The sequence below is a fragment of the Mirounga leonina genome, unplaced genomic scaffold, assembly GCF_011800145.1.
Source record: "Mirounga leonina isolate KUSES-001 unplaced genomic scaffold, KU_Mleo_1.0 Mir_171, whole genome shotgun sequence".
Lineage (NCBI taxonomy): Eukaryota > Metazoa > Chordata > Mammalia > Carnivora > Phocidae > Mirounga > Mirounga leonina.
In genome coordinates this window covers 9871089-9895300 of record NW_023270436.1, presented here as the reverse complement: position 1 = coordinate 9895300, position 24212 = coordinate 9871089, and the positions used below count along the sequence as shown (strand labels likewise).

The 24212-nt window shown below is 43.0% G+C and overlaps 1 protein-coding gene across 3 annotated transcripts in view; it reads right to left on the bottom strand.

Moving 5' to 3' along the window:
• Positions 1-24212, bottom strand: part of PTPN11 (protein tyrosine phosphatase non-receptor type 11) — an 81554-nt gene that overhangs the window by 25486 nt on the left and 31856 nt on the right. For all 3 annotated transcript variants that reach the window (XM_035017041.1, XM_035017042.1, XM_035017043.1), the window contains 5 exons: positions 20217-20333; positions 19435-19548; positions 3282-3378; positions 491-570; positions 208-366 (listed from right to left, as the gene is read on the bottom strand). In XM_035017041.1, the coding sequence (XP_034872932.1) occupies positions 208-366; positions 491-570; positions 3282-3378; positions 19435-19548; positions 20217-20333 (567 nt within the window). The remainder of the gene's footprint in view (positions 1-207; positions 367-490; positions 571-3281; positions 3379-19434; positions 19549-20216; positions 20334-24212) is intronic.

Below are 24212 nucleotides of genomic sequence, written 5' to 3'. Positions count from 1 at the left end.
CCACAGATTCAAGAAGCTCAATGAACCCCAAGCAGAAGGAACATAAAGAAAACTACCCCAAGGCGTGTCACAATCAAACTTCTTTTACTCCCTTTTCTCCAGAGGGTCAGTTAGAGTAAGCTTAATTTGTTTATTCGATTCTTAACTTGTTCAACCTGACATGGCCGATACTTTACAAATGTTTTATCAGACGAGCATGGAGTGTACCTTTCCTCTCTCCACCTCCTTCGTTGTCATGACAATCACTCGGGAGTTCTCCTGAAATACCATCCGCCAAAAGTCGTTCACCGTGTTCTGCAGGCAGCCTTGTGTGGCGATGTAACTTTTTTTGGGCTTTGAATTGTTGCATTTGGTTTCAAACTCGGGCTAGAAATTTAGGAAGAAAATCCTTCAAATACTTGAAAGTTGCTTTCAGGTCACAAGAAATACAAAATACAAAAAAATGGCTAGCAATGTATGGTCAGAAAACACTGTGGAAAGCAAAGATTACCATGATAATATTTGCATTGATGTAATCTGAAACAGGCTCATTGGGATCACCATCGTGTAGGACAACCCTGGTATGATCAACTGGAAGAAAAAGAGACCACAGTCACACCTCTTCAGGACAAATCATTTCAGATCAGTTAATCCTCAACCCAGTCCAAGTTTTGCTCACTTAATGATAAAACCACATAAAAAATCAACTCCCAAATGAGCACGACTATGATCTGATCACCACACGATGCCTCAAAATGCTATCTTTAAGAAGAATAAAGTAGCGGGCGCCTGGGTGGCTCAGTTGGTTAAGCGACTGCCTTCGGCTCAGGTCATGATCCCAGGGTCCTGGGATCGAGTCCCACGTCGGGCTCCCGGCTCAGTGGGGAGCCTGCTTCTCCCTCTGACCCTCTCCTCTCTCATGCTGTTTCTCTCTCGCTAGCTCTCTAATAAATAAATAAATAATCTTTAAAAAAAAAAAAAAAGAAGAATAAAGTAGCAACAGCAACTCCCTGGTCTTGATAAGGTACTACAGATATACAGGATATTATCACTGGGAGAAGCTGGATAATGGGTACATGGGAACCCTCTGTATATTTTTGTAACTTCTTGTGAGTCTAAAAGTATTTCAAAACAAAAAATGGGTTTGTTTGTTTGTTTTAAACAAAAAGAAGAGTAAAGTACAGATAAATGACATAATGTCTGAGATTTGCTTCAACATAATTTGGGGAGAGAGGAGAAGTGGCTCAGAGTATAAATGAAACAGGACTGGTATGAGTTGACAATGTTGGGAGCTGGGAAGCAGGTATGTATGCTTCTTTATACTATTCTGTCTACTTATGAATATATTTGAAACTTTCCATAATAAAAATGGTGGCTTTTTTTTAATGAAGCAGAATGAAATATAGTATCTAGAAGATAAAATTCTGATAGTATCAGATGACTAAATTCTGTACAAAAGTACATTACTGGTAGAGAAATCTCAGTGCTCTACCTAAGCAACTTATTTTACAATAGGAGGGGCAGCTGGGTGGCCAGTTGGTTAAATGTCCGACTCCTGATTTCAGCTTAGGTCATGATCTCTGGGTTGTGAGATCGAGACCTGAGTCGGGCTCCACACTGGGCATGGAGCCTCCTTAAGATTCTCTCTCTCCCTCTCCTGTGCCCCTCCCCACCCTCCCTCTCTTAAACAAAAAATTACTTTACAATGGGAATTAGTAATATAGCTGTATGCCTTGGACTCCCCATCTCTAAAGAAATAAGATGTTAATCAAGAGGAAGCATCTGACTGGGATTAAGAGAGGAAAAGGCAATGATACTCTATTCAGATACTGCATACCATTGTTCCCGTCACCTTTTCCTACATCCCTGCATCTTACTAATGAGTTCCATTAGGTCTCCTAAGCAGAAAGGAAAACTTAGACATAAACAGGATGAGGCTTCCCCAAGGTCATCAGGACCATGGTGTGACTCAGACTGATTCTCTGCAAATTCCTATTGCCTTTTCTCACTATTATTAATGCCCCCACTTCCTCCCATCCTCACCTACACAAATCTCAAATAACCATATCGATGTGAGGTACATATGTACCATGTATGTGTACATATGTACACAGAAAGAGAAAGACCATGCTACACACACACACATACATGCGTGTTTATGATACCTGACAAAATGGCTTGGACCTGATGAGACATTAGAGCAATGCTCACCGTATTTGCTCATGCATCCCAATGAACTTTAATTGTGAAGTTTTTGAACACTGAAATATATACACACATACATATAAACAAGCCCTATTTTTAAGTTGGTAAATACATTATGCATGCACTGCCATCAATCTGTATGTCAGATTTAAATTTTTCTTTCTTTCTCTTTTTAGAGAAAGGATATAAATCAAGAGAAGTTCTAAATGTTCCTTCCCTTCCCCCCAGTGGACTGCCCTGCACAGCCCACTCTGGAGATCCCTCCAAGAAAGAGCATGGTACTTTGGGGGTTCCTATGCCAGTCCTCCCTTGCTTGCAACCTTGCTAAAATGGCCTATAAAACCAGGGAAATAAGAACACCTGCTTTCTGTGCTGTGGTAAGAAGTAAGTGAGACAGATGCAGAGCCTGGCACAGAGTCAGCCCTCATGAGAGGGGAGCTACGACAACTGCTTCGTGCCATCTCTGGGGTCCTCACCTAAGACCTCCATCCCTCCAGGCCTCTGTTCCCTGTGGCTCAGCTTGGGCTCTACCAGGCAGCATCTGGGGATTAAACGCTTTATGGATACCTCAGGGTCCTTCTCAGAGCAGAGTGTAGGTATGTACCTATATCTCCTGTAACTCGAGCTCAGGAGATTAGGGAGCAGAGCAGTTGAAGAGTCCTTGGGGGGAAGCTGCCTGTTGCCCAGAAGAAGGAATGGAGTCCCGGCAAGGAGGCGTGCATTTCCCAAGCCCCACAGGCTAAGTGCTGAAGTGCAAGGACACAAGCCTGGAACCTCTGAGGGCCTTGATGTGGCCTGATCCAGGGAGATGGCAAGCCTTGAGATTCTCACTCTTAGGCAGACAAAATTAATTAAGAGAAGGAAACAACCCACTCAAGACCACCTGGTGCAATTTTACCCAGTACAGGCATCACAGGAACTCAGTGAACGTCAACTCTCCCCACCACGTTGACGATTTTGGAAACCACTCACAACTGAAAGAGGCTAAGACCTCGGATCTTCTGAGGAGGCATGTGGCACCCAGGAAAAGTTACAGGGACACTGAGGAATCAAACTCTCCAAGAGTGAATATTACTGAACAGAATATTAATACTTACAGGGCAGGATGTTTTTATATCTATTTTTGTTCTTATTTTCTTGCCTCTGACCCTCTTTTCGGCTGTAGAGAAGTTTGCACTCCTGTTGTTGTAGTGTCTGGAGAGGAAAAAAAGTAAGTATTATTCCACGTCAAAAGCTTAAAAAAAAAAAAAAAAGCCTGGCTCATCATTTCTGCTTTAAGAAATTTATCCTAGGAAAGGCTCAGGGTTGCAACAGCTACAGGAATGCTCATCTTAAAACTGTATCAACAGTGCCAAAAACAATTTCCAGTAAGAAAGGGCTGCCTGTATAACACTACCATTAATTCATACTAACAAATGTTCTGCGGTCATTTAGAAATACATTCTAGGAGAATTTTTAATGCCTTGAAAACAAGATCAGAGTAAGTGTTAAGTGAAAAGAAGGTCAGACTTCCAAAACAGTATTATTACATAAGCCATATGTTTGCATTTGCCTGTGTATCTAAGAAATGGCAGAAGAATATGCACCAAAAAAGTAATGGGGATTTTTTTTTTCAGGGTAGTGGGATTATGAAGGCGTTTTCTTCATTTTTTGGCCTAAATTTTTTTACAGTGAGTTAATATTTATTAGTAGAGAAACCTTTTAAAATAACAATTATTAAGAATGAAAGTTGGGGGGGCGCCTGGGTGGTCGAACCCCACATATCCCTGCTCTGTGAGGAGCCTGCTTCTCCCTCTCCCTGCCCCTCACTCATGCTCATGCTCTCTCTCTCAAGTAAATAAATAAAATCTTCACCAAAAAAAAAAAAAAAATGAAAGTCAGGGTGCCTGGCTGGTTCAGTCAGAAGAGCATGTGACCCTTGATCTCAGGGTTGTGGGTTCGAGCTCCACATTGGGTGTAGAGATTACTAAAAATAAATAAATAAATTTAAAAAAAAGATGAAAGCCAATGAGCATCTGCGTAGAGTATATAAATAACAGTTGTGATCATGCTCTTGACTTTATGATCTGCTGCCTACTTTCACCACTGTGTAATTCAGAGCAAGCTATGCTTCAGCTCTCCCAGCTGGATACAACAGAAGTGGTGCTAGGTATCGCTGTATCGTGGGCATGCAAGCTTTGTTCCCCCTGTGCCAGAAACCCACGTTGGTGCGCTAGGCAGCCAGGCTGCGTCTACTGCAGCTACACAAACACCTGCTCCCTAGCTTTTCCCCAGCCAGGGAGTGAGGAAGAGACCGTCAGGCTCCTGGAGCAAGGGGTCAGGAGGGACACTTCTGCAGGGGAAGGAGGTGGGGAACGCGATCAGGGAGAGACTAAATGAGGCAGCCACAGTGAGGCTAGCCCCAGTGAAAGAGGAGACGTGGGGAAGCAGAGAAGGACCAGCTGCAGAAACAGACAGGAAGGTGGACAAGCCAGGTTGATGCCTGTTCAAGAGGTAGGTTTTATTTTCAAAATTATAAAAAGTACCTCTTTTTTTAAGACTTATTTATCTGAGAGAGAGAGCACAAAGGATGGGAGAGGCAAAGGGAGATGGAGAAGCAGACTCCCCATTGAGCAGGGAGCCCGACCTGTTACTCAAACCCAGGACCCTGGGATCATGACCTGAGCCAAAAGCAGACGCTTAACCGACTGAGCCACCCATGCACCTCCAAGTGTACCTCCTCTTTAAGGGACCATTAGTTTCCAAAAAGTCTAATTTGTAAGCAGAAATCACAAGTGGGCAAATCAAGAAAGTGGAAGGCAAACTAAAAAGAAAATACATGTGTGTTGTATATGCATATATAAATTCCAAAATGGCTAGCTCATAAAGGTTTCTACCAGGAGAAAGAGTCAATGTTTCATAACAAGCGGCCCACTATATTTCCACTTCATTTATCTGACTTTTACAGGCAGTTATGAAAGTCAGGATTTTAAATTGCTATTTGACTCCTGGTTTGAAAATGCAGTATTTGGCCTTGACGCACAGCTCATAACAAAAGTAGTTAGCTAGCTGGAACCTGGGCAGGAATAAAATACAATGTACACAGAACTCTGATGATGAGACGGTCATTCCAATTTTTAAAATGAGCTCAGATTAAGTAATTAAAGCCGTTTGCCTTCTGCGGGCTGGCATTTCCTCTGAACTGTGAGCCAGTCTTACCGAGCGATATTGCCGTGTTAGGAAGAAGGTTCAATCGTGATTTTCAGACAGTTAAGGTGAGGTTCAAATAGGGGGCGCCTGGGTGGCTCAGTTGGTTAAGGTGAGGTTCAAATAGAAGCTCAAACACTGCAAACTGACTCACCACTTAAAAGTCAAACCAGTGAAGAGAAACAACATCAACAAAAGCTATAAAGGGTGGGGTTGTCCTAGGAAATAATTAGCTGCTTGATTCAAAACCAACCTGACAGTGAAGCGCTCGAGCGCTCACTTACGAGCCAAACTTCGTGTGACACTTCGCTGGTGGAGGTGCAGGCCCGAGCTCGCTCTATAAAAGGCAAATTTCACCCAGGCCCTCCCTGTTCAATCTTCGATGGCTCCCCCTGCCTGAGACCAAGTCTAAGCTTTTCAGAATAACTCACACTCTTCTCTGAGCTAACGGAGGCTGGCCTCTAACCTCAGCTTCTACTTTGCCGAGATACTATCCTGTCTGTGCCTCAGTTTCCTCGAGTATAAAGTGGGGATAGTCCTAATTACCTACGCCGCAGGGTTGGTGTAAGAGTTAAGTGAGATTACTGTGGCAAGTGCAGAAACGTGCATGTTGGCTGGACCATCTACTCAGGTCGACCAGGGGCTCCCCTTGTCCTGCATCAAGTTACCAATCGCCCCTTTCATGCGGATTTGGGGCCTGAACAGCACAAAGGCTGAGACAGGCGTTTGGGCCCCAGAGTCCTCCAGAAAGGACAAGCCCAGAGCGCCTGCGTCCTGGGCACAGTCGGTGCTAATTGGCAGTGGCCGGCAGCTGTCACAGATTACTAATGACTAACTGTGTGTCTCCCCCTCAGCTCCTTCCTCAGTGACCATTAGCCCATTCTCATCTGTGCCTGGGGCCCAAGTTGTCTGAACACATTTCATTTCCCACTGAGGAAGGCTGCCATCCATCTAGAGTGAGGCTGAAAATAAAAAGAACTCAGAAGGGTGACTTGCCATGCTTCGCCCACAGAGGCTCCCCAACTGCACCCAAGATAATCAGGTACCACCTGCTATGGGGTGCTTCCTCCCTAGCACCAGGCTGATGGCTGAAAGAAGCCGAAGAATATCATACAAGCCTGCCCCTGCAGGCTACGACCCTTTCGTGGTTTATCTTCCACAACCTCTCTCTCACCAGCAGTCCCTGGGGCACAAAAAAGCTGCAAACGACCTGTCAAGCTAAATGTCACTGTCTCCATCCCCATTCTCCACCGGGCAGTGGCAGGGATGCTAATGATAATGACAGGCAGAAAAAGGGACAATGTAAAGTTGGGACACAGGCTGCAAAATACCCATTTGCCCAAGTAATACAAACAAAGAATTTGGATCAAACGATGAATCCTTAAAACGTGCCAGAGACCAGTTACAGTCTCCTGATTGCATGACTCAAAAGAGATCTAGGCCAAAGGGATTGCATCAAATTTTAAGCCTTAAAAAGCATCAAGAGAGAGTCAATCCCTGATCCACACTGTACATTCTGAAGTGCCCAGCAGCTGGGCGGGGTCTGGCTGGCTCAGTTGGTGGAACGTGGGACTCTTGTTCTTGGGGTCATGAGTTCCAGCCCCACACTGGACAAAGAGATTACTTAAAAATAAAACATAAAAAAAAAAAGTGCCCAGGAGCATGACCAACGGTGGACGGGACAGGACAAGTGCTCACTGTGCAGAACCATCCCCTGACATTTATGACCAAGGAACACCCCTGCTTCCTACCCCCCAGGGCCCCTGTCAGCCTAAATGCCAGCAGCAGCATCCCCAGTCACTGTACTGACCCAAAAAGACCCCCACATGGCTTCCAAAGCCCTGACTGAAAACCACTGGACCTGGCTCTTGACCAGAATGTCATGAATCCAAATGGAGGAGCAAGATCAAGGAGAGACAGATAGACAGCAAACAAAATGGCAGAGCCACGCATACCCAGGTACCATGACAACAGCCCAATGACCGTTCTGCCTGCACTGCTCTGAGCAATGGGGACAAATCACAAAAATAACGCCACTAACCATTAACGTCAGACCAAACTGTACAATTACTTTGCTTTTTTTTTTTTTTAAAGATTTTATGTATTTACTTTGAGAGAGAAAGAGAGAGCGAGCATGAGTAGAGGGCAGAGACAGAGGGAAAGGGAGAAGCTGACTCCCCGCTGAGCAGGGAGCCTGACATGGGGCTTGATCCCAGAACCCCGAGATCATGACCTGAGCTGAAGGCAGACACTTAAGTGACTGAGCCACCCAGGCACCCCAATTTACTTTACTTTTTTTTTTTTTTTTTAAGATTTTATTTATTTGACAGAGAGAGACACAGGAGAGAGGGAACACAAGCAGGGGGAGTGGGAGAGGGAGAAGCAGGCTTCCCACCGCGCAGGGAGCCCGATGCGCGGCTCGATCCCAGGACCCCGGGATCATGACCTGAGCCAAAGGCAGATGCTTAACGACTGAGCCACCCATGTGCCCTTACTTTGCTTTTAAAAACAAAACTACAGGGGTGCCTGGGTGGCTCAGTCAGTTAGGCGGCTGCCTTTGGCTCAGGTCGTGATCCCAAGGTCCTGGGATCGAGCCCCGCATCGGGCTCCCTGCTCGGCAGAGAGCCTGCTTCTCCCTTTCCCTCTGCCTGCCACTCTGCCTACTTGTGCTCTCTATCTCTCTGTCAAATAAATAAATAAATAATATCTTTAAAAATTAAATAAATAAAAAATAAAAACAAAACTACAAGGGTGTATATATATTGGATGAGGTGGGGGAGGGGTGCAGATGGAGGAAAGAAGATTAATAAAATGTTGGTAAGCTGGGTGTTGGGAAAAAGAAGGTCCACCACACTATTTTTTCTACTTTTGGGTGTTTGAAACCTTCGATAATAAAGGAAGGTTTTTTATAAACAGATTAATAATAAATAAAAATGTAAAAGCTCCTACTAGCTCTCCCCGCCACACACATACCCCACTCTTGGCCATGGCCTCCTGAAGGACAGAAAGGGAGCTGAGAAAGGCTGTCAGGCAGATGGTCTCCCTGGCTCTGATGCCGTGAATAATTATTAAGAGAGCGGTAACCACCTGGGCAGGATCCAAAACCAGGCCTTCTACCCGGTCTGAATGAACTTCTGTTTTCCTTTGGCATCTGTCCTCTGTGCAGAGGAACGCTGCAATTTCTCATCCCGTCCTCTTTACTGCAAACTCTGCAGTGTCACCAGGCACCACGGGCGGGTGAAAGCCCCCACCTCCTGACACCACGCTGCACGGCCCATCACCATTTCTGTGCAGTAGACTTGGGGCAGCTTGTCCTGAATGAGTCCACAGCACCACCCGGGAATGAAGGGGCAGCTGCAGACTCCCATCACCAGAGAAGGTCCCAAATGATGGATAAGCACTTATGAAGATGACGGACAAAACCAACCCAAGATCTGGTCCCCTTCCAGTTGCCTGTTGTAAGCCCAGACAGCCCCCACCCTCCAAGAAGGTGGAGAATCAGAAGAAAAATGAATTAAAAGGCATGGTCCCTGTAGAAGAACAGGTTCAGACACACGAAACTGCAGCAGTCATGACAAATCTATAATTAAGTGTGGAATTAATTATGTGGTGTGGAATTTAGCGAGTGAGGTCCCTGAAAACTAACTTAAGCAGGTTTCTGGAAAGAGCTGAGGCCTGAAGCAGGTGAAATATTGAGACGGGTCCAAGGAAGAAAGGAAGACATCCCAACAAGTTAGGGAAGGCAAGCAAACATGGCTAAGAGGCCAGAGCTACTAAGGGGTGAAGGAGACTGGCAGATGAGTCTAGAAGCTGTGTGCTAGGAAGTGGTGGCAAATGGCGTTAGTTGCAAAGAGTCAGAAAAACAATGGTTGGCCTTAAAAACCAGGCAGAAGAATCTTCAACAGCTGAGTGAAAAGAAGCATGGACTTGGGAGTCAAGTCTACCTGGAAGTGCACACCACAGCCAACCATTTGCACCCTGGACACAAGTTTCTCACTTCACTTTGGGCTTCAGTTTCTTCATCAAAATGCAAAGGCTATGTCTCAGGTAGGAAATAGGGAGCCACTGATGGTTTCTGAGCAGAAGGGGGAACAGGAGAAATGCTGAGTGCAGATTCACATGAAGGGTGAATGGAGGGTCAGACACAGAGGGAAAAGGAACAGCTCATGTCTTCTGGGGTGATGAGAGCCTGCACCCCTGGTGTCAGGCGAGACCCCTATCTCCACCACTGCCCACCTGGGCAGTCCTGAGCAAGTGTGTTGAGCCCTCAGAGTGCCCACGGATGCAGTGAGGTGACTTCCCTAGCCCAATATGCAACACCAAGTAGACAACAAAGGCTAGTTTCCTTCCACCCTCTGAGAGCAGAAAGACATTAGGAAAGAAGAATCAACAGCAGTTGGTGAATGGCAAGGGATGGCAGAAAGGGGACACAGAGGAGTTAAGAGAGGCTCTGAGGATTCCAGCCCATGCAGCCAAAGGATAAATAGCATGAGCACCAGAGACAGTGAAGTAAAGGGAGTTATCTGGTTTGAAGGGAGAACTAATAGGCTCCTATTTTGAATCCTCAAATTTGAAAAGACAGGACAGCCAAGAAACGTGGAAGGCATAATTTAAAAGGCAAAACCTGAGCTCAGAAGCACGATAAACTCAGGGGTAACCAGAATAGGTTGAGAATGGATGTGCTCCCCAACGAAGAGTGAATTTCAAGCAAGATGAACAGACGGCCTGGACCGTGTCTTCGAGAACCACCAGAGTTAGCCGGTCAGAAGAAGAAAAAGCAGCGAACAGCAAGAGGCACAAGGAGAGGAAGAAGGCATAAACCAGGTGCATGCTGCCACAGGTCAGAGAAACCCAGAAAATAAAACTGTGCGAATGAGGACCGGGACAGTGGTCTCCAAAGCAGCACCCAGGAAAGAGAGGCTAAAGCAAAGACTATTTGTATCACAGTAAGAAAGCCAGTGGGGTCTTTCACCAGTGTTCTCTCAGTATGTTAGAAGAAGTCACGTCCAAAGGTGAAACAGGCAGGAGCTCAGAAGAAATGGAGGCCGCAGCACTGGCCCCTCGAAGAAGAAGACAGAGGACGATGGCGGACACAGAAAGAAGCAAGGTCGTTTAAGCGCAAAAGGGAAGCATGAGGCAGAGGTGATAAAGTCCCAGAAAGCACCTTCACTCTTATTCTCTGGGAAGATGTGAAGCGGCTCCAGCAAAATTAAACAACTCGAAAGAGAAAAACCTGACACTGGAGGGGCAAAGATCAGAACAGAGAGAGATGCTGAAAGAGAAACAGTCCAAAGGAAACAAAAGAGCATTTCGAGTGTTTAGCTTGAGGAATAAAACCTCTAACTACGGCAATGCTCTGCCCACAGGAAGGCAGCAGCTTTTCTATTAAGCAACTGGGAGCTCAGGCCTACGTGGAAAATCCTGGTTCCAGCTCAGGCCTGCCGCCCTGGAACATTTTTTCAGCACAAACCTGGAGCCCTGGTTGGGGGCTGTTGTTCAGTGCAGTGGGGCTCAGGCACCACGGGGAAGGAAGATTTCTGCTAGAGATCACCAGCAAGAATTACTATTCTAGACACAGCTTTGGGGTGCAGTTAAAGTCTTGTTTCCATAAAACCTAACGGTCTCCAAGTAGATTTTATAGCTCCCCTGAGCAGGATGTAATCACTTTAAAGAAATCAAACCGGACTATGGGTTTGAAGACAGGCATTAGCTCCTCCTGGAGACACGCTGGTTGGCAGAGCTGCTGGAAGGATCCAGGACATCTGTGTAGCTGTCAGGGAAATGACTGTAATGCCCGTGCAAACTGAAAACAGCTTCAGACCACGGCAGAGAGAGGCTTGCGTAACAGGAGGAGGATGGGCTTTAAAAACAAAAATCAAATTACTAAGGAAAACAAGCTTTACAGCGCTGGAAAAAAATAACCCCAGTTATTATGATGTTGTGTGGGGTTTGTATGGATGTGTGTTGTGGGTTTGGTTTTTGGTGGTGTTTTTTGTTTTTTTGTTTTTTTTAAGTCAGAAACAGGAAGTTCAGAGCTAAAATTTTTCTGAAATTCATTACTGCCACCCTGAATTAGATCCCCTTGGGCAAGTGTGTAGACCAAAGTGTGTAGTCTCAAAGACTAAAATGTGCATTCACAATCCTCAAGCAGGGCCTCCACATGAAAACTGCACAGGATTAAGGAGGAACATCTCAAAGCAAAGCCTGGAACATTCCTTCATACTTTTTAAGCATCAGAAAGCTGTTCCCTATTGAATATACAGAGTCTGAATCCATACCTCTCTCTCTCCTGAAAACAAATTCTATTCAATACTCAACACAAACACATCCTCTGTGTCTACCATGCACCAGGCTCTCCTATAGTTTCTCTTGGGGCCTGCAGGAAACAAGACAGGACTACCTGTCCTTGTGGGGCCCACAGACTGCTTTGGGTTCTTGGGATAATATTCACACGGCAGACCTAAAATAGCAGGATCAAAATGTATCTCTTTATGTGTTTACCGTTTCATTTCAGCAAAACCTCTCATTATTCCAACAGACCAAGTAAGTCATCTGCTTCCGTGAATTCACGGTACAAGAGACAAGCATGAAAACAATAGCCACACAGAGTGCCCGTGAACCCCAAGGAGAGCAAGGATTATCAAGGGAAGGGCTGCTACTAGGTGCACCTGTAATAAGAACCGATCCATGCATACGGACAGGGATCCAGGAAGGTTTCCCTAAGAAAATGACTCTGAGGCTGGGAACTGAGGAAAGTCGTTAGTAAGGTGAAGTGAGAAAGGAATATTCTAGTACAAGCCCACCCATAACACCATATGAACAGTCATATTCCCATCAGATGTCTAACAGGCAGTTCAAACTTTAACATGTCCAAAATGAAAGTTGACCACCTGCCCCAAACCCGTTCCTCCCAGTCTCCCTATCTCAGTAAACTGTGACTCCATCCTACCAATTGCTCAAGCCAAAACCTTTCATCGTATCCTTGCCTCAGCTCTGTCGTACCACACAATCCATCAACTCTACCTTCAAAATATCTCGAGAACCCAACTACCCCCACTCCTGCTACCCTGAACCAAACCACTGCCATTTCTCTGCTCGGATTACTGTGATTTGCCTCTTTGCTGGTCTCCCTGCTTCTATCTACCCCTTACAGAGGGTGTCATGTGGTAGCCAGAGTGACTACATCCCTCCTATGCTCAGAACCTTGCACAGACTTTCTATCTTTCTCCAAGTGAAAGCCAATGACTTTACACTGTAAATATTATAATACCTTGGAAGAGAGTGCAAATACCCTATAAATGCAGCCATGCAATGTGCACCTCATCAAGACGCACAAGGGCTGAGTTCAGGTTTCAGGTAAGGCACATCGCAGGCACAAAATTCTAGGATCATAACCTGCCTTTTCATTTATGTAGTGAGTATCTCATTTTAGCAGAACTTTACTTCATTACAACAAATCTAGAACTATTATCCGCCTCTTCATGTTTATAAGTAGGGATATGCAAGAGATACAAGATGTTTACACAGATAAAAAATGGGCAGTCTCTAGAAAAAAATCAGACTTGAGGTCACAACATCTTCATCCCACAACATACCCCAGAAGAAGATCAACAAGCTGAATTTATTTTAGAAACAAAGGAGAAAAGACCCAAAGAGATGCACAAGAGACTTTGTATTTAAGATGCGTCAAACGCAGAAGTAATTTGTAAGTGTCTTCTGGGGTAACATACCTGAAAGGACACACAGAGTTTTACAGATAACCAAGAGTCGGGCATAGAGACAAAACACAGCTGTCAAAGTTAAGTTACGAAAGGCATTGCAACTTAGATCTCTGGTTCACTTTTAAAGACTATCAGAACACATGGTAAGAAGGAACTGATGCAAATTTATCACCTCCCAGGAAACAACTGAAGTACGATCGCTAAAATAATAATGCCTTGCTGCTGGGATCAAACTTCAGTTTCAGAGGATTTAGATTATAATGAGTCTCTGCTTTCACACATCTAATTTTTTCTATAATGGTTTGGTTCTGTTCTTAGCCATATTCCCTTGGCCCCAAACTTAAAGGCAATTTTTTTTAATTAACTGGATGTGATAAGCAGGTACCTAAGAGATCCTGAAAGCAGACCATCAGCTATTTAGCTGAAGCACCTAGCTTCAGTTATCAGATTTAACCTTAGTAACTCTGATTTAGTGAATGACAACTTATCACATCAGACTGACCTCTACGGAGAAAAGACATGATCTTGTTTTTTTCCATTTCCCCCAAAAGCCAACTCAACCCCCCTCACCTTTGTTGTTAATGATGTATAAAAGATGACCTGAATTTGAAATGTCAGAGAGTGAAACCATCAGGTTAGCATTTAGAATCAACCTTCTTTTTCCAAGGCCAGAAAAGTCAGGCTAGGAGTTGTTCTAAGTTCACATCCTGACCCCACCAACAGGATCGTGAAAAACACCCCTACTGCCGTAAGCTCTCTGGGAAGGTCTGACTTTGTTTCCCTAAGCACTGCCTAAGTGAACTTAGTGTTCAAAAACCCACCCCTATGACAGACACCCACCTCACTGCTGTCGTTTTTTTGAAAGTTCACAGTCACTAAAGAAAAAGTGGTGTGTACGAATGATCGCCTCGGCTACCATTTTAAAAGAAAGTATAAGATGAACATGGATCTAGATTATAAAATAGCTATTTCTTATCTTTACTAAGGTTTGACATCTTTTAATTTTAATTAAAAACGGTATTTTTCAGACTTTAAATGCACTAACCAAAATCGTGTACAATAACATAATAAAAATTAAAGATGAGTAACAACCATTGTGTTTTTTAAGGTGAAATATTTAAAAATGTTAATATTAACAACAGTCAGCAAAAATAGGAAAAGATGCATGCACAAGGCTACTCCTTGTACTCTCTCTATGATACACTAAAACTATCCAAATGCCCATCAATAGGCTGAAAGAACGATGGTACATCCACATAATGGAGTACTATGCAGTAAAACTGAATGAAGACTATCTCTAGATAATACTGTGGAGTGATCTCCAGGACAGTGAAAACAACAAGGCTGGAAAAAAATGTGTAAAGTTACGCTACTGTTTATCTATGAGAGAGAGGGAATATGGACATATATACATATTTGCTTATACTTTAAAATGTAACGATAAACTACAACTTTTTAAAAAATGGCTATACATACAGGGAGAAAAGGACAGAGTACAAGGGAGATTTCTCTGAATATACTTTTTAGGATCAAAAGCAACATTTCATATAATTATAAATAAAACTTCTAAAATCCAAACCTAATATGAAACCCATAATCTAATTATATACCCAGTTAGTTTACAACCACACAGAGAAGACTATTAGAAATGAGTTTAAAGCTCAGGAATGAGATTACCCATCTCTGAAGGATCTACCCTAAGAGATGTTGTTTTTGTTGCTCTTTAATGGAAAAAAATATTAAACTATTTTTAGTAATCACAACTCAGCAAAATCTAGACCATAAGGGAACTTTCAGGACAAAGGACCTGCTTTCTCCAACAACAACATCAACAAAAAAGAGGGTGCTATGGTCTGAATGTTTGTGTCCCCCCAGAATTCATGTTGAATGAAATTCTTGCCCCCAAAGGTGATGATATTAAGAGGTGGGGTATCCTTATAAAAGAGACCCCACAGGGGCGCCTGGGTGGCTCAGTCAGTTGAGCGTCCGACTCTTGATTTCAGCTCAGGTCATGATCTCAGGGTCTTAGGATTAAGCTTAGGATTCTCTCTCTCCTCCCCCTCTGCCCCTTCCCCTGTGCCCCTGTTCCCTGCTCCCATGTGTACATGCACTCTCTTTCTCTAAAAAAAAAAGAGACAGACCCCACAGTGCTCCCTCATCCCTTCTGCCATGTGAGCATACAAGAATTCTGCAACCCAGAAGAGGGCCTTCACCTGACCATACTGGCACCCTGATCTCAGACCTCCAGAACCATGAGAAATACATTTCTGTTTATAAACTACCCTATAGCAGCCTGAACACACTAAGATGAGGGAGAGGGGGAAGAAGGAAGGGGGGTAAGAAAGGATGGAAGGGAGCCAGAATATTAAGAGACAGAAGACTTTTAAAAGAGACAGATGTGTGAAGCTTATCTGAATCATAATCCAACAAATTTTTTTTAAATTATAAAACAGCTAGGGCGCCTGGGTGGCTCAGTTGGTTAAGCGACTGCTTTCGGCTCAGGTCATGATCCTGGAGTCCCTGGATCGAGTCCCACATCGGGCTCTCTGCTCGGCAGGGAGCCTGCTTCTCCCTCTGACCCTACCCCCTCTCATGTGCTCTCTCTCATTCTCTCTGTCTCAAATAAATAAATAAAATCTTTAAAAAAAAAATTATAAAACAGCTAGCATAATATAGTGATGTTTGATGAACTTTTATTTTTTCTAGATGTGGAACAGTATTTTGATTAATTTAAGAATTCCATAAACACCGAAGTATTTATGAATAAAATAATAATAATTGGCAAAGTTGATAATGATGTATGGGGGTTCTTTATACAAATCTATTCTATATAATACATTCAAAATTTTTTCTTAATCAAGTAGGAAAAAGCACTTCTCGATGCACACAAACTGCGTGTATGTGCGCGCATGCACACATGACAATCAGGAAAATGTAAACAGTGAATGACATCCGTTAATGTTAAGGAATTATTGTTAATAGCTTCAGGTGTAAGAATGATATTCTGGTTAAAATCTTTTGTGTGGTTTTTTTTTAAGATTTTATTTATTTATTTGACAGAGACACAGCAAGAGAGGGAACACAAGCAGGGGGAGTGGGAGAGGAAGAAGCAGGCTTCCCACGGAGCAGGGAGTCTGATGCGGGGCTCGATCCCAGGATCTTGGGATCATGACCTGAGCCGAAGGCAGATGTTTAATGACTGAGCCACCCAGGTGCCCCTGGTTAAAATCTTTTGAAACGAAATAGTTATAGATTAAAAAAACACCTGGAATTTACTTCAAGATAAGCCAAGGCTGGGGGCACCTGGGTGGCTCAGTCGGGTGAGCATCCGACTCCTGGTTTTGGCTCAGGTCATGATCTCAGGGCTCCACGCTCAGTGAGGAATCTGCTTGAGATTCTCTCTCCCTCTCTCTTTGCCCCTCCCCCCCCCGCTCCTGCTTGCTCTCTCTCTAAAAATGAATAAATAAAATCTTTAAAAAAAAAAGATAAGCCAAGGTTGGGAGAATTAGTGGGGAGTAGTTAAAAAAGACTGGCCAGGGACGGCTGGGTGGCTCAGTGGGTTAAGCAACTGCCTTTGGCTCAGGTCATGATCCCGGGGTCCTGGGATCAAGTCCCGCATCAGGCTCCTTGCTCAGCAGGGAGTCTGCTTCTTCCTCTGCCTGCGCTCCCCCTGCTTGTGCTCTCTCTCTCTGACAAATAAGTAAATAAAATCTTTTTAAAAATAAATAAATAAGACTGGCCATATATCAACAATTGTTAATACCTGGTGACAGATACATTGTTATGATTATGCTCTCTCTCTGCTTTTGTATATATTTGAAATTTTGCATAATAAAAAGTTTTGAAAAATAGGTTCTCCAGACTCCCATAACAGCCCTGAGCGTCTGTCCATCAGCAAAAGAACAGTCCGCCCCTGTGCTGAATCCACAGAGGAAGATCAGGCAGCAACCAACAGAACAAACTATGCGCACCCATGGCAACCTGGACAAACATCTCGGACGGCAGGTAGAGCAGGGGCGGCCAAACAGAAGGGCATGCGGCTCCATGTATATGAGCTTCCCGAGCCAGCAGCAACCCCCCCACCCCCAGGAAACACCCAGGAGCGTGGCCTGGACCAGAAATGCATGCGTGCAGGCTCACAGCAGCATGACCCACAGCGTCCGGAACGTGGACGCCACCCAGCTGTGCATCACGGAGGCACAGACGCACGACACGCTATTCTTTAACCTTCAGGGAATGAAGCCCGGGCGCGCCAGGACACTGGTGACCCCTGAGGGCGTTATGATCTGCCAGGAGGCCAGTCACAAAAGGACAAGTCCTGTAGGATCCACTCTCAGGACATCCTGCAGCGATCCGACGCACAGAGACAGAGCCGCTGGGCCGGGGAGCCGCTGGGGACGGAATTCCGGTGTGGGACGATGGAAATGTTCTGGAGGGGGAGGGTGGCGACAGCTGCTGGACACCGAAAATGTACTCAATGCCCCTGAACCGAACGCTTAGAAATGTTAACGTTAAGATGTGAAATTTTGTTTTCTGTATTTTACCACGATTTGAAAGGAATGAGAACACCTAATGCTGAGTGGAGGAAAGCCATCAGCGGTCACCCGGCAGGGGTGGAGACGGGGAAGGCACACCTGGGAAGGAACCTCCCAGAATGACAGCAACGCGATGCCCGAGGGCTGGGGTAGTGGGTACACAGATGGACACCTGTGTCAGAAGCCAATGAGCAGAACTCTTCAAATGGCTGTACTGTGGGGCGCCTGCGTGGCTCAGTTGGTTAAGTGTCTGCTAAGTGTCTGCCTTCGGCTCAGGTCATGATCCCGGGGTGGTGGGATCCAGTCCTGCATCAGGTTCCCTGCTCAGCAGGAAGCCTGCTTCTCCCTCTCCCTCTGCTCCTTCCCATTGCTCGTTCTCTCTCTCTCTCCAATAAATAAATAAAATCTTTAAAAAAAAATTTTTTTTTAAATAGGTTCTCCAAATTTTAATGTAAGGTTTGTAAAATTTCTGTACTTATCCATCCTACCTCATGAGGCTTTATGAAGACTACATGAAATGAATGAAATAAAGTGAATGTAATTAAAATGAATAGAAATCCTGCCCTTTATTTTCTCCGCTGGTGGGACAGAATGAAAAGAGTACTGAGCTTGAGGTTTAAAAATCCTGACTCATTATGTTGATCATCACTTTCTTGGTGATGCCCTTCATCACTGTCTTCCCTCTCTCGACCAGAAGCTCCTTAAAGACAGAAACCCTGTCTACCTTGTTCGCCACCGTGTCCTTGGTGATTAACCCAATGCCTGGTATGAACGAATAAACTTGAGCTCAAGTTCCTGTTCAGTAATGTGGAGCAAGGACTATGACTGTTCTATTCTGTACCCAACCTCAATGCTGCAGTGCAATCAGTATTTGTGGTATAGAGGCTGGACAATTTACTTAACCTCCCCAAACCTCAGCTTTCTCCTCTATAAAATGGAAATAACGTCTTTCTCAACAAGTTGATCTGACCTACTGTGGTTTTAAGGACTTCATGTGGCCATTCATTCATTCGTCCCACAAATATTTATGAATTTTAAAGTCCTATAGAAAGTATGTAATAATCTATTGTTCCCATAAACAGAATAGTAATAATAAAATGACACAAACATTAGCTAAATGTAAATACCCATTCAACAAATATTTATGGAGTTTCTACTGTGTACTAGGCACCGTGCCACATGCTAGGGGTAACTATGAAGGTAAGTATGATACAATTCTTGTTTTTGGAGGAAGTTTTCAGTCCAATGGATGAGAAGAGAAAGAACGACGTTACAATACGAATTGGTAAGTGACATACCAGAGTGAAACAGGAACACAGCACATTCCCTCTGGAGACATTCTCCTACCCAAGTTGGTTTCAGGAAAGAAATCATTCACTTAACTTCCCAAAGTTATAAATGTCAACTCCCAAATTAAAACCGCCGTGAGGTATTTCACTTTTACTTATTCACTGCAGTAAGGCTATAGATTCTTTCTAAAGAAGCCAGCCAATGCTGGAAATCTTCCAAAGGAATTAGATCCTTTTGTTTTTCTGGGTTTTTGCCAGCAGTCCAAACCAAAAGAGGCAAATGGAGCTATTGGCTCATCCATTTAATATTAACTGCCAACTCCCTTCTCCCAGAACACAATGCCCTTCTATTTCAAAGAAGCCCCCTCAGCAACTTGTTCCATGTCAATCAATGGCTGAATTAAGAAAGAACACAGATTTGAGTCTTTCAGATCCAATTCCAAATACAGGGCCAACTTCTCTCTCATTAAAAATAGGATTTAATAACTCGTGTAAAAAAAATTTTTTTTAATAACTTACCTCAAATTCTTCCCAAAAGCCTTGTTTGACTTTATCTGTGGTCTCAGCTAATTTGCTTAGTTCTCGAACCCGGCTTTCTATTTCAGCAGCATTGATACGTGTTGTGTTGAGGGGCTAATCAAATTCAGCAGTTGGTGTGAAATGAAGAAAGTATTACCAAAAAAAAGTGTTAATGCAAAAAAAAGAGTTCCATGTTGATAATTCGTAAGGCAAGGACAGGAAATTCAAAGGACATGGTAATTCACAATAAAAGTTTTCAAATACAGTTTCACTTTCTTTTCTATTTTGTGAGGAAATATATCTTTCTTCAATCTCCACACACACTTTACTCTGGTAATATAAATTCAAACCTATTTTTCTTTATAAATAGACCACAACATTATTTAGAGAGATGATATAATCTGCCACTAGGTAAACTTCGAAATAGCAGTAACTCCAAAGTGAGTTGAGTGTAATAGCCCAAAGATAACCAAAGGTAGATCTAGATTGCAAACTTGGTAAAAGCTTGCTTTAAAAACTCTATGAGGCCTTTTAGACATACACATGGAGATAATCATGGAAATGATGTAATATCTGGCATTTGTTTCCAAATACCACAGGAGAAGGGCAGTGAGCACAGTAACAATGAAATAAGACTTGGTAAGCTGATCACAACTGCAGCTGGGTAATGGGTGTTTGGAGGTTCTTGAGACTATTCTACTACTCTATATTTGGAATATTCTATATTAGGATTTTTTAAAACTTTATAAGGAGATGGAGCTTTAGCTTTCCAATATGCTCACCTGCTTGAGTTGTAGTACTGTGCCCAATGTTTCCACCATGGGATTCTTCTTGTAATGCTCCACAAGATCTGTCAAAGAGTCAAACCGTTCTCCTCCACCAACATCATATTTCAGTTCCTTTAAGACAAAACAAAACAAAACAAAACAAAATCCTGCTTATCACCTTTATGTTAAATTACAGTTTTTCCCAACTGAAGTACAGAGACTAACTCTCCCCCTCAGATCAAAGAGCTGTAGGAGCAGAAAGGAGAGGAAGCGAGGATGATGAACCTGAAAGGCTGGCCCAATGTGAAAGAGCTGACTGTGAGGTGTGAGAAGCTCTAAGTAAGTATCTCTCAGCAACTAGGGAACAAAAAATTGTCCCCTTTGTAAGTTAACTAATTAGTTAAAGAAATGAAAAACAATATTCTTTACTATTTACTTACACATACAGGCTAAGGAACTACAGAGCAGGCTGCTGAAGAGAAGGTAAATAACAATTTCCCTCTGAAATACAACAAACTCCAAGGCTGGGTAGGCAGCACTGAAGGCCAACATACATGTCTCTACTTTCCTCTTCTAATGAAAATTTAAAAGGGAAATTATAAACAGAGGCCAGGAAATTTCTTCTGACAAAAAGATCAAAATAGGCTATTTCAGGGAAACAACAGGAAAGGATGTTATTATTATTAAGAAAATACAATACCCTAGAAATTATATATGAAGATATTTGGGTACAATCTTTTATTTAAAAATAAAACAGAGGGGCGCCTGGGTGGCTCAGTCGGTTAAGCATCTGCCTTTGGCTCAGGTCATGTCATGATCCCAGGGTCCTGGGATCGAGTCCCACAAAAGGCTCCCTGCTCGGCGGGGAGCCTGCTTCTCCCTCTCCCACTCCCCCTGCTTGTGTTCCCTCTCTCGCTATGTCTCTCTCTGTCAAATAAATAAATAAAATCTTTAAAAAAAAATAAAATAAAACAGTGATGGAAGGGTGGGAAAGAAGCACTTTCAGAATGACAAAGTCAGGACACCTCTGAAAATCCATTCTTTCATAAAAGCAACAAAAACACTAGTAGGGACGCCACGCCTGGGTGGCTCAGTCGGTTAATTTGGGGGAAAAAAAAACTTAATTGGGAAAAAAAACTTCCCACTTAAACTGGGAGGAAAAAAAACAAGCTTTAGGGATGCCTGGGTGGATCACTTGGTTAAGTGTCTGCCTTTGGCTCAAGTCATGATCCCAGAGTCCTGGGATGGAGTCCCATGTGAGGCTCCTGCTCAGCGGGGAGTCTGCTTCTCCCCCTCCCTCTCCCTCTGCTGCTCCCCCTGCTTGTGAGCGCGCACTCTCTTTCTCTGACAAATAAAAAAAAAAACAAACCACTAGTAAAAATTGTCATCAAATTTTTCAGAACTCTGGAAATTAACCAAGAACTTGCAACAGTCCAAGGAACATTCATTCAAGAAAAATGACTGAATCTTGGTAAGGAGCAAACTGTGGCATTTTAACTTGCCATATATTCCCAAGTATCTCTCTCTAGCTCTTCTGTAGCCTTGAAAACCAACAGCCTCATAACCACGGTAACTGTGAAAGCCAGCAACCTAGCACACCTAGAGGGAACAGAATGAATTTCGGAGCTCTCGAGTCACCTATCCCCAGAGAATAATCCCTGTGGGCAAACCTTGTTTTACTGCACTTTGCTTTATTGAATATATTTCAAGTCTTTATCTGGGCTTTGCAAATATTGAATATTTGCAGATAAATATTTTTAACAAATTAAAGGTTTGTGGCAACCCTGCATCAAGCAAGTCTATTGGCAGCCATTTCCCAACAGTATTTGTTCACTTTGTGTCTCTGTGACATTTTGGTAATTCTTTCAGTATTTCAAATTTTTTAATTATTATTATTATATTTGTATAATAATATAATACTGTGATCAGTATTATGACTCACTGAAAGCTCAGATGATGGTTCGTACTTTTTAGCAATAAAGTATTTTTTAAGGTATGTTGTCCAAAAAAAAAAAAAAGTATATTGTCTATTGTTTTTCAGACATAATGCTTGCACTCTTAATAAACTACAGTGTAGTACAGCATAAACATAACTTTTATATGCACTGGGAAACGAAAAAATTAATTTGACTTGCTTTATTGCAGTATTCATTCTACTGCAGTGGTCTGGAATTGAACCCATAATATCTCTGAGATATACCTGTATTTGACCTATTTAGCAGCTCCCTGGAAAAGTCCTGTTTTCAGAGCTTATGTTTATTTGACCTGACTTAGAGCTCACTCAGCCCTGTCTTCAGGGGATCTGTCCAAAACAATCAGCAGCAACTGTTTAATATCATAGCAGCCCGTGGCGGCAATACCAGTTAAGGCAAATAAGAGACTGACCAAAATGAAAAAAAGGAAAATTTAGGCAATGTCCACAGAGGGCTTGGAAAACCTCTAACATAGAGAGACAAACCAAGAAACAGACTCTTAATTATAGAGAGCAAACTAATGGTTATCAGAGAGGAGGCAGGTGGGAGGATGGGGAAAATAGGTGACATGGATTAAGGAGTGCACTTGTGATGAGCACCGGTTTTTGTACGGACAAGTTGAATCACAATATTGTACACCTGAAACTAATATTACACTATATGTTAACTAACTGGTATTTAAATTAAAAGTTAAAAAAAAAAACTCTAACATAGTCTTGAGAAGCTAGAAGGCTTTGTGTATGTGCAGGGCTGTGTAAAGTCAGGGGAGGATCCAAGAAAAACCTAATCTTCACCTCTAGCTGACCTTGAGGTTCTGCACAAACAGAAAGTGAAGGCTAAGGCAAAGTTGTAATCCGCCAGGGCGCTGAAACCGTGCCCCAACACACACACACACACACACACACACACACAGCCCCCTTGGCAAAGGTTGGGAGACTTAATGGTTCATGGCATTTAAGGAAACCTCTGTCCAATCATTAACTGACCACTAAGCTAACCAAGCAAAGACTTGTGGCTACACATGGCAAAGAATAAAGGAAAGTCACCAAACATAGAGTAATGTAATAACTACAGCAACAATAAAAAGTAGCAACAACCCTGGAAAAGATGACATCTGATTTCCAGAATCACCACATCATATTATTTAAAATGTCTAGTTTCCAACAAAAAAATTAGGAAACATGCACAGAGATGGGAAAGTATGGACCAAACAAAGGGGGGAAAAAGCACTCAATAGAAACTGTCCTTGAGAAAGCCCAGATAAAGACTTGAAATCAGCTAGTATAAATATGTTCAAAGAACTAAAGGAAACTGTACTTTATAAGTTAAAAGAAAATATGAGGATGTTGTCTCACCAGATAGAGAGTATCACAAAAATCTGTACACAAATGTTCATAGCAGCATTATTCATAATAGCCAAAATGCCCATAAATTTTTTAATGGAGAAACAAAATGTACTCCAGCCATACAATGGAGTATTTGACAATAGTTTATTGACACACACCACAATATGGATAAACCTTGAAGACATTATGCAAAGTAAAAGAAACCAGATGCAAAAGCCACAGATTATATGATTCTATCTATATGAAATATCCAAAACTGGCAAATCCATAAAAACAAAAAGTAGATTGGTGGATGCCAAGAGGTGGAGGGAGAGGAAATAATGGGGAGTGACTGGTAACGGACACAAGGTTTCTTTTTGGGGTGCTGAAAATGTTCTGGAATTAGTGTCGGTAGTTGCATAATATGTGCATATACCAAAAACCTGTCCACTTTAAAAAGGTGAATTGTATGGTCTGTGAATTGTACCTCAATAAAGCTGGGGTCTTTTAATATATATTTAATTTAAAAACTGAAGAAATACGTGAATAGACAGTTTCTTTTTAGGAAAGTTTGACATAGTTGACCAAGAATCAATCTCCTTAGTCCAGTCGCCACATTAAAAACAAGAAATTGTGAGTTCAGGGGCGCCTGGCTGGTTCAGTTGGTGGAGCACGTGACTCTTTACCTCGGGGTTGTAAGTTTGAGCCCCGTG